Consider the following 18,164-nt stretch of genomic DNA (forward strand, 5'->3'; position numbering starts at 1 on the left):
CCTGCAGACTTAACTTCTTTTACATCTCTCATAGACAGTATCAGCATGATGATATAATAGGTGTGATGTAATAAGATTGATTTTCAGCTTCTTGACAGCACTGGCTTTCCACAAAAGTACGCCAAGATGAAGTATGTTATGCATTTTCATATAAAACTACATTTGGATAAAAATAAATGTACCTAAAGAGAGTGGCCAGTCTCCTCATGTGTTATCTCTTTGAATAACACATACAAGATAAAAAAGTGGTGATGAGGTAATAAACGTTTTCATATAACTGACCAATTTAATTCATATTACAGAGTCATGATCAGCACATATACAGCAAATTGAACACATTTTAGTGGGAGCTGATATTCTTTTAACAAGAAACATCATTAGTGAATTATTGCTTATGACATAGACAATCATACATTTATATAAATGAAAGCAAACCATACTGACATATTTTCAGTTGCAAGCATTTACATCACATATAATTTTCTATACAGTCACTGTCAATCAAACATTACATAGCTGATTAAATTCCAGCCTTCCCTTAAACCTTATTCCTCCTCTTAAACATTATTCTGCATGTATTGTTCCCAGAATTCTCATTTTTCATATGTATTTGACAGTAGATGTAGATGACGGTATCATGAGCTATGTTAATTGCAGACACAGGCTGCTTTATTTATGAGGGAGACTGATTTTACCCATGGCTCCTTGTTAACATATGTTAATTACAGACACAGGCTGCTTTATTTATGAGGGAGACTGATTTTACCCATGGCTTCTTGTTAACCGATGTTAATTACAGACACAGGCTGCTTTATTTATGAGGGAGACTGATTTTACCCATGGATCCTTGTTAACCTATGTTAATTACAGACACAGGCTGCTTTATTTATGAGTGAGACTGATTTTACTCATGGCTCCTCATTAACCTATGTTAATTACAAATGCATACCTATGAGTGGGAAACAGATTACTCTTAGAATTTTCAGTATGACATTAAATCCATTACCCACAATCCTTTACCCTAATCCTGAGTGACTCTAACTATCCAACCACAGATTGGAGGAAATATTCATGCCAAAACACAAATGCCCAGAGATTCCTTGATTTTGTCAATGCAAAAGCCTTGGACCAGTTGGTCAACACCCCCACAAAAGGTGAAAATATCCTGGACTTGGTATTAACCAACAAACCAACATGAGCAACCACTGCAGCATCCCTACAGTGTCATCATCCCTGGTATGATCTGACCACAAAGCGGTCACTTTTGAAGTCACCATCTCCCCTGACCCCCTCCCCCCCCCAGCTAGGATCAAACAAAAAAACTTCTCCGAAGCTAATTACAACCTCCTGAGGGAAGGTATAAACAGCTTCACAGCCCCCTTCCCCTACATAGGAACTGGCACATATGTTCAAACTTACACCAAAGTACTATATGAGCATTTATATAGCTGCATGAAATCAGGAATACCTGACAGGATGAAATCCTCCTCCTCAAGGAAGAGTAAACCTGTCTGGTGGACATCTGCAATAAATAAACTCTAAAATAAAAGGAAAAAATTGCTGTCCAGGACCAAGAAGGAGCAGGTGCCTAATTGGAAGCAATCCCTCCTTAGCCTGAACAAGCAAATAAGTGCACTAGTGAAATCCTCCAAAGCAAACTTTGAGTCCAAACTGGCCACATCTACTAAAGACAATCATAAGGCCTTCTTCAAATATGTCTGCAATCTCAAGGAAAGCACCCGGATCGGCTCAGAACTGGTGGCCAAGGACACCACGTAGACAAATGCTGTAGATATAGGCAACCTACTGGCAGACAGATTCAGTGAAAACTTCACCCCTCTGTCACCCCATCAGTAAAACAGGACATCCCCAGTACCTGACCCCTCCTCCCCTTTTCTCTAGGGAGCATGTAACATTGTCCTCTCAAAGGCAAAAAATGCAGCTTCCATGGGACCCGATAACATCCCAGGCTGCATCCTACATGAACTCAGGCAGGAACTTGCAGCACCATTAGGAACCCTATTCAACCAAAGCCTGAGTACTGGCTTCATCCCAGCCAAGTGGAGGGTAGCCAATGCCATCCCTTCGCACAAAGGTGGAGCATCCACTGATCCAAGAAATTATAAACCAATCAGCCTAACTAGGCTGATCTGCAAGGCCATGAAGTGGATTATCATGGACCTCATTAACAAGGACATTGGCAACCTCCAGACACTCGATCCCACACAGTCTGGTTTCATCAAGGGGAGGTCGTGCCTGTTAAATTTGGTCAACTTCTTTGAGACAGTCACCAAGGCCATGGATAAGGGCAAGAGGGTGCACACCACCTACCTTGACCTGGCCAACGTTTTTGATACTATTCCGCACTCAGGTATAATAGATAAACTGTCTCAACTAGGCATCAATCCATATGTTACCAGATGGGTACCAATCTGGCTCACTGATAAAACCCACCTAGTCAAAATAGGGGAAGCCACTTCAAACAATAGACGAGCGGTGTACCCCAGGGATCTGCCTTGGGGCCTCTGCTGTTTGGGATATACTTTTCTGAGGTGCAGGCCAAAACCAGTGGGCTATGGCTGACCAAGTTTGCAGATGATTGCAAGCTGGGTGCTGTCATCAATTCCCCTAGTGATGTGGACATCCTCCAAGAGGGTCTCACCCATACAAATGACTGGTGCCAGAAACATGGCCTCAAACTGAATGCCAAAAAAATGCATCATCATCCCCTTTGGGGGGAGTGACATTCCCATAAATTATCACATTGATAATAAGGTCCTAAGCATGCAATCAGTTGTGAGGGACTTGGGCACCTAGGTTGATAACAAACTGACTTTTGACCAACATATTGCCTCCATTGTACGGAAAGCATTCTACATGGCCCACCTCATTAGTAAGGGTATCTCATCCAGGGACAAGGTGGTCATAACATCCCTGTATTCTTCCCTTATAAGACCCATTATTGAGTACAATACCCCTTTCCGCATGTACCTCACAAAGCACATGCAGCAGCTCGAGAGACCACAGGGGTTTTTCACCAGGAGAATCCAGGGCCTAAAACATCTACCCTACACAGATAGGCCAAAGGCCCTCTCCCTCTACTCAGTCACCTACAGAGTCCTCAGAGGTGACCACTGTCTGGCATACAAAGTAATCTCAGACCCCGCCCTGATGGGAATGCTGCATACACGCAAGTCAAGTTTCACTCAAGTAACCCACATGCACAACCTCAACCTGGTCTGTGACATCGAGAGGACTTGTTGGCAGGACAGATGTGTATCCCAGAGACTCCCCCTTTTGTGGAACAGACACCCTCTTCTCCATATCAAGCAGCATACCTCATTAACCCTTTTGCAACCTGGATAAATGGATAAGGAGCAGAAAATACACCCCTGGGATTCCGCCTGTGTCCCTGCTGGACAGTAGCATAGGGTGCTGACTTGCTGGAACATGGGCTAAATTCTTGACTAGGCTTGTAAGGGCCTCAGGGCCATTAGCCTTGTAACTTCCTATGATCCTATGAAAGCATTTGGCACCTGAGCCACATCTCATGATCTTTGTTCCAAAATGTTTTGATTAACAGTCCGTTAATTTGGGCATAATTTTTTTTTGTTGAGTAGTTTATGGTACTTTTTGTGTTGAGTCTACATGTCCTCACTGTGTTCACTTGGGGTTTCTCTGGGTGCCCAGATTTCATCCCACATTCTAAAGTGGATCAGGGACTTAAAACTGACTGTGGTGTGAGTGCATGTGTGTGATATGGAATATGGATCTGGCAATCTACTTCTTATCCTTTACCGTGAAAACTCAGCAGGTAACAGTGGCTGTCCATAGGGTCAGTCTAAGAGTTGGATGTAATTTGTATGAGAGAGAGTAACTGAGTTTATGCTGTCAACATCTGTAGAGTTAAAATCTCCCATAAGGACTACATTTTCACTAATTTTAAAATCTTGTTTCGTCAGGAAATCCTCCTACTCTGTATTGAGCACAAAGTATTCACATGTTCCTATAGTAGTATATTCAATAAAATTAAAATGTATTATTGAGTGAGTAATGCATAGTCCTTAATTATTTTTTTGGATTATGGCTATTACATGTTCTTTTACAAAAATGAGACAATGTCACCTATTGCATCAGATATGCAACACACAAAGAAGGCATACTATGGAATTTGTGATATGCATTTTAGATTTTTAAAGCAGGTTTTGGCAGTGGTACATATATCAACATCATCCAACCTGAGAAAAACTTCTTAAGAACCTATTGTTGAAACCTCTGGCATTTAACAAAGCCACTATCTCATCTAATATTTTCCCCCTCACCCTCTTACTTCAGGGATTTACAGCCAGCTCCTTATCATCCCATTTACATCCCCTGTGAGATAAGAGAAAGCCCACTTGTTCCCCAACCAGGCTATGAGATAGATGACCCATTCATTCCATCCCTGACTGGGGTGAAAGCTTATCACCACATTCATTCCCCTTCAGATATGAGTCCTAGCTGCAGTCAGGTGTTCACTTATGTGAGGGTAGTGGCATAGCTAGGGAGGAGTGAAAGTGGCCCAGTTGGCAGGTGATGATTGGACAGTAGTACTGGATTTGTGGTCAGGACTGAAGTGCTCCTTGTGTGCTATTAAGACTGTAGCAAGTACTTGGACATAACAATGCAGCCATGCAATAATTATATTAAGAAATAAGTTATATGGAATTATTTTGCATGCCAATAGTTTTTTTTTTCTGGTACAAATGATAATGATTTTTGCAAAGCAACCAATTACTTAAAATGCATACACGAGTGAAGTGTTGCTATGGCTCTGCTGGTAGGAACATAGATAGTTGCTATTAAGGAAGTACTTTGGCATAACAGAAGAGCTAGTTAGAGCTGAACTGCTCGAGTGTTTTGTGTTTGGTAGGGACGGTACTGGCATTCTTGGTCAGGGCTGAAGGGTTTCAGTGCTCCATATGTGGTATTTTGGCCACAGCAAGCCATTTCTTACATATGTATCAAGTGACTTGCCACAGCTTATAAAGAACTTTTTTCTTCTCCTCAACTCAGAGCAGATAACATTTTTTTTTTTTTCCATTAAATCAGAGCAAAAGACCAGAACGTTTAGCTGAGGCAGGCACCAGATTAATGAGCTGCCCAGAGTGGCAGGAAAGCAAGCCATGGCTCTGCATGAGGGTACTCCCTGCTCTGTCGCAGGGTACCCTCCTCAATACCTTGCTCCCTCACTATGCCTGGTGGCTTTCATAGAAACTCCTACCTGGGGAGCCCCTTATGGGGTCTCACACTTACATGTGCAGTGAGCCACACTAATGCAATAACTGCTGTCAGTAGTCCATGTAGCTAGGTTATCTGGCACCATGAACAGTTTCATCAACTCTAAAAGCAAAGCTGAATAGTAAAAAAAAAATCTGCTAAGCTATAAGAAGAACCTTACCATGCATTGAGCTTCACTGTTAACCGCAAGTCCTGTACTGGTATTTTTTATGAATATGCCATATCCTCATAAGTTAATGCTGGTATTTGTGCACCAGTGGTACCTGCTGATTGCATCCCCTAACAGCTTGCACCCTAGGCAGCAGTTCCTATTTCCCCACCTAGTTACCGTTGTAACGTACAGTGTCACACTGCCTTTCATCTCCCAGATTAGGCAAGCTGCATTTGCTAATCACTCCCATCCACCCCTGTCTCAGCCCTTCCAGTGCCCAAGCTGCTATTCAAACCTAAGCCATTTGGTTGTAGTCAGGGCTTCATCCCTCTTTGTCTAAGGTCAAACTCTTTTCCTCTGATTTCTTTATCTTGTGTATTTTTCAAGTTTGTTTTGGAATTTGAAGAAGTCTAAAAACACCTAAGAACCAAAAATCTCCCCTTCAATACTTGTACTCAGTGGGAAGAAAGCTAAAGAGCTGTCCAGAGTGGCTATCACATAGGCAGCCGTGAGGGTTTTATATACCATCATTGCCATCCTGGAAATAAGGGCGTACATGATTACCTTAGCACCTCTTCTAGGGAGGGGACAAGTGACCAACTTCAGCACAGTCACCACAACAATCTCCTCAGTGCAAGTGTGTGTTTCCCTTGCACCAGGAATAAGAGCTACTACAGTACTTCTGAAATGCTGTCCACTCTTCTTTGGGACTGTTGCATTACACAGCCCCATTCTAATCCCCTCCCTTCTTGGATGGGTACACCTATCCTGTCCATATAAGCTTGAGCAAAGACTGGATCTCCAGTTGTCTGGACCATAGACAGGGCTATCCACTCTGTACCACTGGAATACCCCCATGTTTAAATGGACACTGCTTCATTCATTTTCCATACTAAATCAGAAATAACTATCAGGGTGGACAGACATTAATCACTCTTTACAAGGCAGTAGTAGAGACCAAATGGACTGACCCCTCCACAGCTAAACCTGATTCAGTGACCCGGCTCAAATGGCAGCCTCTTGTGTCACAGCTGATGCTATTTTTTGTGTTTCTGTCAACACCCAGTCCAAATCTTTTGCAAATTCAAGAATTACTATATCCTTACAGTACCTGAAAAATAAATGAAATGTGAAAAACAGACATTGTCAATATAAGTTCCTCACTCATCTTATAATGTATTTCCCATTCACATGTAACTTGTTTCACATGGAATAGAGAAGAGTGTCCCTGACACTAGTTCTTTTATGACAAACATCAGTCCTCTTACCTGACAGTCACATAAGAACCTTGACAAATGCACAGCCCTACCCCAGACATAGTAATTCTAAACCATATGGTGTGACAGTAAATTTAGGATAAAGTGAATGATAAAAGATTAACAAATTTATTTTTTATGTTCCCAGACATACCTTGTAGATGAGGGTCCACAGACAATGGCCCCTCCCTGGCAGAAGGTAAAGCTAATGTCAGAAGCCTATCTGACTTCTGGAGAAAGTTGATGGTTGAGACATTTATCAATGTGGGAATATTTATGTCACTCTCATCCTCATATGACCTTCCCATCACATCAAAGTACAGAACAGTAAAGAAGCTATAACCAAAGGATAATCACAATGGGATCCCAGGCCTCAAAGGCAGAACCCTGTGGTCCCAGCAGCATTTCAGAAATTATCCCAGAAGTGGCATATTCCCATCTTTCTAAGTTTTGCAGGTTATAAGTCATGATAAAATATAAGGCAACTCAGATCTTCTGACAAACTTCTGCTGCAAGTCACAAGAGCTAACAACTTTTATGGTGATTCGCTCCACTCCAATTGTATCTCCAGGACATGGAGTCTGACCCCCCCCCCCCAACCAATATTAACTACAGCTAACCCCCAACAGTTTAAAACATTGCTCAAGTCTCACCTAGCCAATTCCTGACTTTGCTCTTGCCTAAATCCTGGCTGACCACTGTCTACCCTATGCTTCCTATGCTTCCAAGTGCCAACTTTCAACATATTTAGACTGACCAAGTCAACTCTACCTTTACATTCAACTACTAGCGTGTACCCTTAACTACATCCTATATACAACCCTTGCTATGTTTACCTAAATCTTATTATATTTTTCTCAGTTGTGGTTATGTTACTCTAAATATTAAGATGCTTCTTTTTTCCATTTTTGTGGCTATTATTATCTCAAATAACTAAGAATGGTTTTCTAAACATATTGTTTTTAACTTAGGTTTTGTACACATAATTGTGATTATTCTATGTAACTTGGGGGGCTTTGCCCTGGGTCTCCCACCCAGTCAGACTATCCTGGTAAACAAACATAAAATAAATAAATCGATGTAGCCCCATGCCTGTCAGGGTTTAGAGCACAGGTGGATAACCTCCTTTCTTCTGACTTTCTTGTACGGAAAAGCCACTGTGTATGTCTGTCTGCAAACGAAGCAGCAGATGTAGGACAAACCACTATGGTGTGCGTTGACAGAAGCTAAAATAAGTGCAAAAATCTAACTTAAAATAAAGCTTTTGTTTCTCTGATTCATTCATTTTATTTGTTTACTAACTATTTACTAACCATGCTGACAGTTAAATGTACACAAGGGTTTACAACAAAAATATAGATCTCAGCAGTGGGTAGAAGTCAAGGCACATAACTCCACTTTGTTTCTATTTAATTGTTATGCCGACTATTATACTGTATTGCTTACCTACAATTTTATTCTGCTTGTTATAGAATTCAACAACAAAAAAAGGTTATAAAAGTAAAATGTAACAGCTAAATATTTCAAGTTAAACCTGCTTCTTCGTTTTCAGCAGCAGTTAGTACATGACAGTGTTGTCTTTATGTTTGTCTTAAGGTATGGCGTCACTCGACAGCAAGGCCTCGAGTAAGATGGGGCTTCGTGCAGTTATTTACTACATGGTGACCACCCTAATTGCTGTGTTTATTGGAATCCTGATGGTGATGATCATCCATCCAGGAAAGGGGACAAAGGATAACCTGCACAGGGAAGGCAAGGTTGAACAAGTTCAGACAGCAGATGCCTTTCTAGATCTGATCAGGTACAAGTACTGATTCTTCATGTTTGCAGTAATATTTCTCAGCTGTTACCTGCTTATTCCACAGTATCTACAAACCAAACCTATTTACTCAGACAGTATCCTGGACTGGTAGTTCAAGTAGTGGGCTACTGGAGAGTGGACTGGAAAAGATACACCTAAGCGCTTCCTTTCTCATGTCCTGCTTTTAAATGCAGAAAGCAGTGACACAGCCACCTTTGTGACTAGCATGAACTTACTTATGGTAGTTTTAGCAAAGCTCCTTCTCTCATGACTATTTGGCAGCTTAATCATTCTTTATGTCTGGGACAGGCTAAAGTGCACCAGAAGGGTAGTCGAAAACAGTTTGCATAAAGTGTTATACGTTCCAGAATTCAAATGCAGGTATTGTATTGCTACGTTGTTGCAGTCTAAACCACGTTTCTCCTAAAGTAGACATCTCAAATACTATAAACGTGTTCTGTCCAAACCTTTTATTCACTAACAGCTTCTACCACAGATACTGACATTGGCAACCTAGTAATGTGGAATGAAAAAAGTAATGCAAATTACTGATTTTTACTAGTTAATATGACTCATATGGACTATTTTCAGCAACCACCCAAGCATATGGGCAAAGATTATACAACTGTAAAAGTAAAAAATAATTTCAATACTTTTTAAAATTACTACAACAATCTTGAAAGATCATATTGTAAGATAACATTTTAATGCATATTGAAAAGTATTCAAAAATAATCATAAGATATGATACACAAGGAAGAAGTACAATTAAATAATATAACATTTTATATTCCACGTTTACTATTTGAGAGAAAAAAAATGATATTGCAGATTTTCCCCAGCAGAAGGATAGTGTAGGTGGAGAACCACACCTACAAGGAATTAGAGGAAAAAAATTTGCAGGAGGAATACAATGGAGAAGTATTTCCAACAATTACATTCTTTCCTATACAGGAGGCGATGCAAAAGGAAATTCTTAATCTTTTAAGGCTAGTGGTTTTCCTAACTTCAACAGAAAAGTGTTGCTACTTATGTCTGTTTTATACATGTTCTTATTTCTGTTTTTTATATTTTCTTATAGTATTTACTTTTATTTTTGATAGCATGATCTTAAAAAAAAAAAAAAAGAATAACAAGGCAGGAAATGTCAAGAAGACTGCCTCAGTGGCCCTCTTCAAGAGAATTCTTGATGAGTGGATGGGTAACAAAGTTCACTCCAGGGATCATTCCAGTTGCCCTACTGGATAGGGGCACTATGAACCAACATTGGGTGGGACGGTGCCTGGGCAATTTTTTTGGGCTAGGCTTGTAAAGGCTCCAGGGCCATTAGCCTAGTACACACCTATGAATCTATGAAAGAGTAATATTAGTTGCAGTAGGACAGACAGGACAAGGCAGTAAATTCTGACATAGCCTTTTTTTCTAGAGTTCAGACATTGTATAGTTAAATTAGTGTAAATTAAAGATTATATTGAAGATAATAAACTACTGCAGGAATTCACTCTTTACGATCTGAATGCACATCTGTAAGATAATTACTTTCCTAAGGAAACTGGTCTACGTGGCTGGGTCTCTCACTTGGCATTTGGCAGTGTTGAGTTAGGACAGGGGCAGGGTCGGAGGACTGATTGTCAGAGTTTTGGTTTTGCTACAGGAAATACGTGACCCATGTTGAATTCTTCTTGTCATTCTGCTGCGAATGACAGGCCCTCTGTATCTGAGTTAGAAGATCGACATCTTTACCGTTCTAAAGAGCTGTCAATACTGCACAAGTACAGAGGGAATCAACAAGTCTACAAATGCCTAGCTAGACTCTTTCCTTGGGCAAAGCATATGAGAAGGTCCTAAGAAAGCTGATTTGGGCAGTCCTGTGATGGTTTAAAGTCCAGGAAATATTGGTAGAATTAGTACAGGCTATGGAGAAGCACCCAATGACATGGGTACGAACAGTGTTCAAACTCACAGAGAGGTTCCCAGTGGGGGGGTGTGCATCAAGGTTTAAGTCTGAGCCCACTGGTGTTCATACTGGTTTTGGACTACATTAGCAAACAGGTTGGAGGGGACAGATTAACAAAGCTGCTGTATGCAAATGATGTAGCATTACAAGCAGACCGAACAAGAACTTCAGCAAATGACAGGGGAATGGAATTCAACACTGAATACAACTGAGTACAGACTAGACAATTGCCATAGCAGCAAATGGTGGAAATCATAAGAAGCTGAAAATTGAGATAGAAGGGAAATAGTGGAAAAGGTTTACAACACTGAGTATCTGTGAGGGGAGGGAGAGGAGAAGGGAAGTCTGAATCAGGAGGTCAAAACTAGAATCAGTGGACTACAGCCACTGAAACAGAGTGTCAGAAATAATGTATGCTACCGAAATATGCCAAAGAAGATGAAAATTATGATGTGCAAAACAGTAGTACAAACATTATTGCATGAAACAGAAACATAGTAAATGAAGGCAGGTTCAGGAAGCTAGAGGTGATGGAGATGAAGTGCTTGAGATGGATTTTAGGCTGCCCACTGTAGTAAAGATGACAAAATGAGGACATTAGAGAGCAGAAACCAAGTAGCTCCAGTTATAAAGAATGTCAAACAGTCTGGCATGACTGTTTGTCAAAGAAGGTAGGAGACTGAATGAAGATAGAGCGGGAATGACAGCTGATGTCACACACTGACCCCATGTATAAAATGGGAAAAAGGGGGGTCGATAATGATGATGATGATGATGTTGACAAAGGGAACCAATGCAGATATTGCCTGTCAAAAAGAAACATTCAGATGCTGTCTTGGTTGTGAAAAGCAATACCTTACCAGGAAAATGAGACATGTCACTGCAAGCTCTTTCAGAATTTTTTCATTGGATGGTGCAGTGGTGCAGCGGTAGCATTGTCACCTCACAGCAAGAGGTTCTTTGGTTCAATTCTTGACTGGAGTGCCTTCTGTGTGGGGTCTGCATGTCCTCCTTGCATTCGTGTGGGTTTCCTCTGGGTGCTCCGGTTTCCTCCCACATCACAAAGACATGTGTCTGGAGCATTTCTCCCTGGGCCTCGGCTGAAAATTGACTTTGTTCCAAGTCAGACTTTCCCGGTAAACAAAATGTTAAATAAAAATAAAAAATAAAAATTATGCTAGTCATGTTAACAGACACATGATAACTCAAACAAATCTGCAAGAAGTTGAATGACTCATAGTGAGGTTGTGCTGGTGAGGCATTTTTATTTATTTTTTTGCTTGTATGTTTGTTAATCAGATTTTTCAGTTGGGTTAACGCCATTTTCAGTGGGTGCCTGAAAGCATTGTTTTTTTAAGTAACTTGTTCAGACTCATAAAGTAGACAAAGACTGAAAGAATCAAATTTATAACTGTGAAGTGAAGCTCCTAGCTTTACTTCTGCTACCTGCCATACAGATGTGAAATGAGACTGGGCAGACCTCATCTGCATATTAAATTCTGATCCACATTCCCAACCCGTCCTAATGCTACACTGCATTGTAAGTATGGGAAAACCAATCCATACACCTGTTGGGAGGATAGAACCTGTAGCCATCTAATTATCCATGCATCGCAAGCAAGTATGCAATTTACTAAGTCACTGATAAAGTTTTATTAACTGGTTGTTGAGTAAAGCATGTTATATTCTGACAGCAGTCTGTCCATCTTCACAGTCCATCCACTACACAAGTTCCCTTGGGATACTAAGCATTTTCAGTTATGTCTCTTCCTTTTCCTTACAGTTACAAGGTACAGGGTTTGATTCTCACATGGGGTAACTGGCTAGGCTTAAAATGGCCCAGAAGGGCTGTTAGCCTAGTACTAATCTATGAACCTATCTATGACCCTATGAACCTTCCATCTTCCCTTCTTTCTTCTCTTGCCTCCTCCCTTTTCTCACTACTGAAGCTATGATTTCCTTTAATTTCATTTTACATGGCTTCTAATGCAGACCCTGTACTAGTTTCTTTGCCCACATCTTAATTTCCTGCATTACTGTTACTCCAAATGTGATATCTCTAGAACCACGTGCAATATTCCAGACAAGAACTCACCAGCTCTTTGTACATTTGGAACAATGTCCTCTTTCTACTGGATATGCCTCTCAGTTTTATTTCTTTATTAATTTGGTGATTGGCTTGATCACAAGTGATCTTTTTAGCCATGACTTGTGCCAGTGGTAGAAATACAATAAATCTAGTCTGTAATCCAGTCTTTAGTAATGACTCAACTGTCTTGAAATCAAAATATAGTTATTTGTCTTTCTGTTAATCAAATAAGAAGATTGGCTTGGAGAACCTTTTCAGCTGTGGCCTGGACCAACTTGCATTGAGCAATAAGAAAAGGCAATTTTCCACATAGCTTTAATGCAAACAGTATTACACATACGATAACAATCATAAGAGACGCAGAAAACAAACAGTAGGATATAGACAACTAGAAATGGGCCTAGTGCTCAAATCAAATAAAATTAGTAAAGAATACATTCCTGCCTATGACAGATCAGTACTCCTTGCAACTATAAGATAGTCATTGAGCACCCAGCTATGAGTTCTATGGGCATCATTACCCACTCACCCAGGGTATGATATGTGCTTTCCCGTCTGGACTTGTTAATTTCTTTTATTCTAACCATTATTTCCGAGTAAAATGTATGTTTACCTTTAACATGCTGAACTTATCTACAACACTTATGTGGAATGGTTTGAAGGCCTTAGCCAAATAGAGACAGGGCTTGTTTACAGCAAGGCCTTCATCTAATACTGTTGGAATCTCTCAAAAACATCAGGTTTATACAACACATTCTAAACTCACACTGCTAAAGTTCAAGGAATAGTAAGTTCCTAGGATCTGTTTATAAAGGTTTTGGTGTTATTCACTGCATTACTTTGCTGTATAACACACATGCTAGGCATTTCAGCCTGAAGCGACACCTCCTTTAAATGAGGGGAGTATTATTGTTTGTCAACACAGATTATATGTTAAATATAATAAGTGAAGTTTTAATCAGAGTGTTCTTATCCTTATGTAGAAAACTGCCAGGATATGTGGAGTGATGTTATAATTTCATTGTAACTGTTCATATATGCATTATTTTTTATACAATGGGGATTCACCAATACTCACTAGTGAAAAGACGTAAAATGAGCCTGCAGTTACTGGAACCTGGAAGAGATGCACCTTTGGGAACGTATGCAACTTGTAAAATGAGACATTTTAAATTTGATGGGGAATGTTCTGGCTAAGAAGAATTTATCAAAGATATACATTAAAGGTGCTGCTAGAAATGGGATTCAGACTTTGAAGCATTTCAGTAGTAATTCATAGCTCAGGGTGACCCATAATCTGGCAAATGACAATTCTGAATAGCTTACACTTCATTATTCTATTTTGAACAGGAAAGCAGGAACGTCAGTTTGGTTGGTGTTACAAATGGTTCTGGGGAACTGGGAATTATGCATGGGTTAATTCCTGAGTTAGGGACACAGAGAAAACCTATCTCCTATTGTTTCTGTGCTTGTTATAAGAATATTCTCACCTATTACTATTAGGATGCTGGAAGCACCTTTATACTCAGCAAGAATGATGCGATCCAACCAAAAGAGGAGGAAGTTATAGAAGAGAAATATTTGACTTTTTTATGCGTATTTTACCAGAGTAGATATCAGTTTTACATGCATTTCTGAGGTAAGGGTAGGCTGCATAAAGATTTTTATCGCTTCTTTGCAGGCTTACAAAATTTTGTTTCCAATCTGCATTTTTTTGTAATATCTTTTAGGAGAATCATCATTGATCTCCTATTAATATTTGATTTTTGTGAGAGGGTGAATCTGTTGTAGAAAGTGTAGGTAGTTAGAGAGAGTTCTGAGGCAGCAGATGGGTTATTGTCCAACATTTCTGGTGTCTAGTCAGCTTCTGGGAGGTCAGTTGAATGGTTAAAGAACCTTTTTCCCCTGCATCTTGGCTATGGCTGTAGTCTTTTAACAGAGAGCATCACAGTTAGATCATTGACATCACTCTAGTCTGAAGCTTCTACATATAAGAATTGCAATGGTGACTAGGGTTTTTCTGCAAACCCCGTCATTTAGAGTATTGTGACAAATTTTAGGACTGGGTCTTGTGGGCTCATTACCTTGCTAAGGAGTTCTCAGCTTGTGAAACAATACTGTTTTGTGTAGGATGGAATCTGAAGTCAGTTTATGTTACAACCACAGCAGACTCCCTTTGTCCACATGTGGGCGATAAGTTGAGGAGTTTTCTTTAACACGGTAGCTGCAGAAAATGATGTTTTTCCATCTGATACATCTTATATTACCTGGTTTATTCTCTGATGTATTATCTGGTTTACTTTCTGAGGTATTACTTAGTTTATCCTCAGTATGTCCAGCAAAACATTCTCTACTTAAATGTTATAGTAAAGGATATATTCCTTGATGAAGCTGGGGCACTGTGCATGTTGAAGCTTAGCAATGCCCCATTTATACTGATAACTTAAGGCTTATAATGTAAGACGGACTTTTAGTTAATCTATGTTATTGATTAGACTTCCCATTTATATTATGTAATCTGCAATGATCCATGTGAGCTAGCTATCATTTTGTTCCGCTTGTTTTGCCAGGGCCAGGCTGGAGTCTATATATATATCCACATTTATGATTTAGCATCGATATTTGCAAGAGACGGCTTTTAAAGAGTTTGTTAAAGTTGTCTGTAATATGGTTGGTATAGAAATATATGTGAGTGAAAAGATCTGGATGGGGCTTATAAGAAGCTGTAGGTGTCTACAGTTGTCCTGTAAAGTGGGTTTAATTAAAAGTATTGCGTTTTGTTGTCAGGACCTACAGGCAGTTACTGTAATGAATGCTGGGTGTGAGAATTTATCGTTCTGTACATCACACTTTTTCCAACTGCTGACATTTGCTTTTTCACTTTTTGTGCCTTTAGCTCTTCACAGTTACCAGCAATACTGCTTAAAGTAACAAATTAATTTTACTTTTACAGAAACATGTTCCCACCTAACTTGGTTGAAGCTTGCTTCAAACAGGTAAGAGTAATTAATATTTTTTTTTATTCTGCAGACAGTTCTTTATGACTCTTCATTTGAAAGCTTTTGCTTTATTTTCATAATTTGCAATGTGTTTATTTTATTTATTTTTGTTAAGTGGACAGGTGGACTGACCAGAGGACTGTGTTCAGTCATGACAAGGACCATATAGGCAAAGACATACAGAGCCCTCGATTAAGCAATAGGTCACATAAATATAATTTTAATAACTTGTTTTTGCTGACTATGTATGTCTACAAATGAATTGAAGAGTAACAATTATCTGATAACACATACACACACACTCACACACACACACACACACACACACACTCACACACACACACACACACACATGAACAGGCAGTTTTCAAGTGAAGTATTTCCAAGTTCTCTCAATCTGTGTGTGTGTGTGTGTGTGTGTATATATATATATATATATATATAAATATATATATATATATATATATAGGTTCATAGGTAAGTACTAAGCTACCTGCCCGAGGGCATTTATAAGCCTAGCCAGAGTGTGTCGGCTTATAGACACATACACATACACACACACACACACACACACACACACACACATATATATATATATATATATATATATATATATACACACACACATAAATCACAATGTATTTACATGCTGGACAGAGGTAAAAGGAGTAAGTGAAATGTGTGTAAAAAATGTAGAAACAACTGAAGAGGTGTGTTTTCAGCCATTATTCCTTAAACATTTGCATGTTTTCTCTTCTGTTAAGAACATTTTTAATTGTTTTTGAAATGTGTTATAGTAATCACTATTTCTAATAAGATTAGGTAAGTTCTTCATGATACAGAGGCTATTTAAAAAAAAAAAAAAACTTCCTAACTTGTAGTAAAAATAATTTAAGGCCCGAGTAGCTGAATATCTAGATTATTACATCACGAATAAGAGATGTTTTTAAATGTGAGTTTATTTTTGAGTGATGGACAGGATTTCTCATGTAGAAGTTTGAATGCCAGGGAGTTTAGTAAAAATAATGGTCTTGCTGTAATGGGTATCCTTTTATTTCCAAGAATAATGCTTAACAGCCAGCAAGAATAATAAGAATAATGCTCATGGTAGGGAGATCATAGGAGGTTACTAGGGTAATGGTCCTGGGGCCCTTACAAGCCTAGCCAAGAGTTTATCCCCAAAACGAAACCTCAGTCAGCACTTATCTCCTCTGTCAGTGAGGGACACAGGTGGATCCCCTGGGACAAATTTGTGGTTTCCCATCAACTCATCATGGCTGTGCTTGAAGAGGGTCAATGAGGCACTCTATTTGATGTGTATGGGAAGTCTATTCCAGAGACGGGGCAGCCTCTGGGAAGCAAACCTGTCTCTCCAGTAGGTTTTGTTGATGTCACATATTAGATTCAGGCCTTTCAAGTGGGCAATGTGCGAGGAGTTAGACTTACAGATATGGAGCATCTCTAGTAGGGCAGAGTCTGAGATTGCGTTGTAGGCAAGACACAGATCACCTCTGAGCAATCTGAATGGTACCAAGCAGAGTGATAGTGATTTGAGCCTGTCCACATAGGGCAGGTGTTGGAGGCCATGGATTCTCTTTGTGAGGTATTTATGTGGCCTTTCTAGCTGGTGCAGATATTTGAGAGGGTGTTATACTCAATTATTGATCTAATGAGGGAGGAGTATAGGGAGGTAATAACCTCCTTTTTTTCTGGATGCAATCCCTTTACTTATGAGATGAACCAAGTAAAAGGCTTTTCTGACCACTGTCGCTATATGATGGTCGAATGTGAGATTGTTGTCAGTCTGAGTACCCAGGTCTCTCACCACAGGTTGTGTGTTTAAGGGGTTGCCGTTGATGTGGTAATCAGTAGGGGCAGTGTTTCTGCCGAATGGTATTATGATACATTTTTTCTGTATTTAGCTTAAGGCCATGACTTTGGCACCAGTCATTAGTTGCTGTGAGACCCACTTGTAGTATGTTAACATCATTTGGGGAGTCAATGACAGCACCCAACTTATAGTCGTCCACAAACTTGGTCAGCCACAGGCCTTTTCTCTTTGCCTGGACCTCTGATAAGTAGATGCCAAACAGTAGGGGTCCCAGGACAAATCCCTGGGGAACTCCACTAGTGACAGGTCTGTTCTCGGAGGTGAAGGTGCTTATTTTGACCTTGAGGGTCCTGTTGATGAGCCAGTTAGCCACCCACCTTATGAGATAGGGATTTATGCCAAGTTGTGTTAACTTTTCAATGATGCCCAACTGGGGAATTGTGTCAAAGGCCTTGGCCAAGTCAAGGTAGGCTGTATGTACTGATTTTCCTCATCCAGGTCCTTGGTGACATTCTCAAAGAAGTCAACCAGGTTCAACAGGCAAGATCTGCCCTTGATGAATCCGAACTGCATGGGATCAAATGCTTGGAGATTGCCTATGTCCTTGTTTATGAGATCCATAATAATACGCTCTATGGCTTTACAAATCAGACTTGTAAAGCTAACGGGATGATAATTTCCAGGGTCAGTAGTGGCACCACCTTTGTGCAAGAGGATAACAATGGCAGTTCTCCTCTCTGCTGGAATGAAGCCTGTACTTGGGTTGCGGTTTAATAGGGTGCTCAATGATGAAGCCAGTT

At 39.9% G+C, this 18,164-nt stretch overlaps 1 protein-coding gene across 2 annotated transcripts in view; it reads left to right on the forward strand.

The window, feature by feature from the left end:
• Positions 1 to 18,164, forward strand: part of LOC122787228 (excitatory amino acid transporter 1-like) — a 339,397-nt gene that overhangs the window by 209,511 nt on the left and 111,722 nt on the right. For both annotated transcript variants that reach the window (XM_044053826.1, XM_044053825.1), the window contains exons 4-5: positions 8,284 to 8,488; positions 15,488 to 15,530. In XM_044053826.1, the coding sequence (XP_043909761.1) occupies positions 8,284 to 8,488; positions 15,488 to 15,530 (248 nt within the window). The remainder of the gene's footprint in view (positions 1 to 8,283; positions 8,489 to 15,487; positions 15,531 to 18,164) is intronic.

This window comes from Protopterus annectens, chromosome 13.part0 (assembly GCF_019279795.1).
Source record: "Protopterus annectens isolate FY-2018-M chromosome 13.part0, PAN1.0, whole genome shotgun sequence".
Classification (NCBI taxonomy): Eukaryota; Metazoa; Chordata; order Ceratodontiformes; family Protopteridae; genus Protopterus; species Protopterus annectens.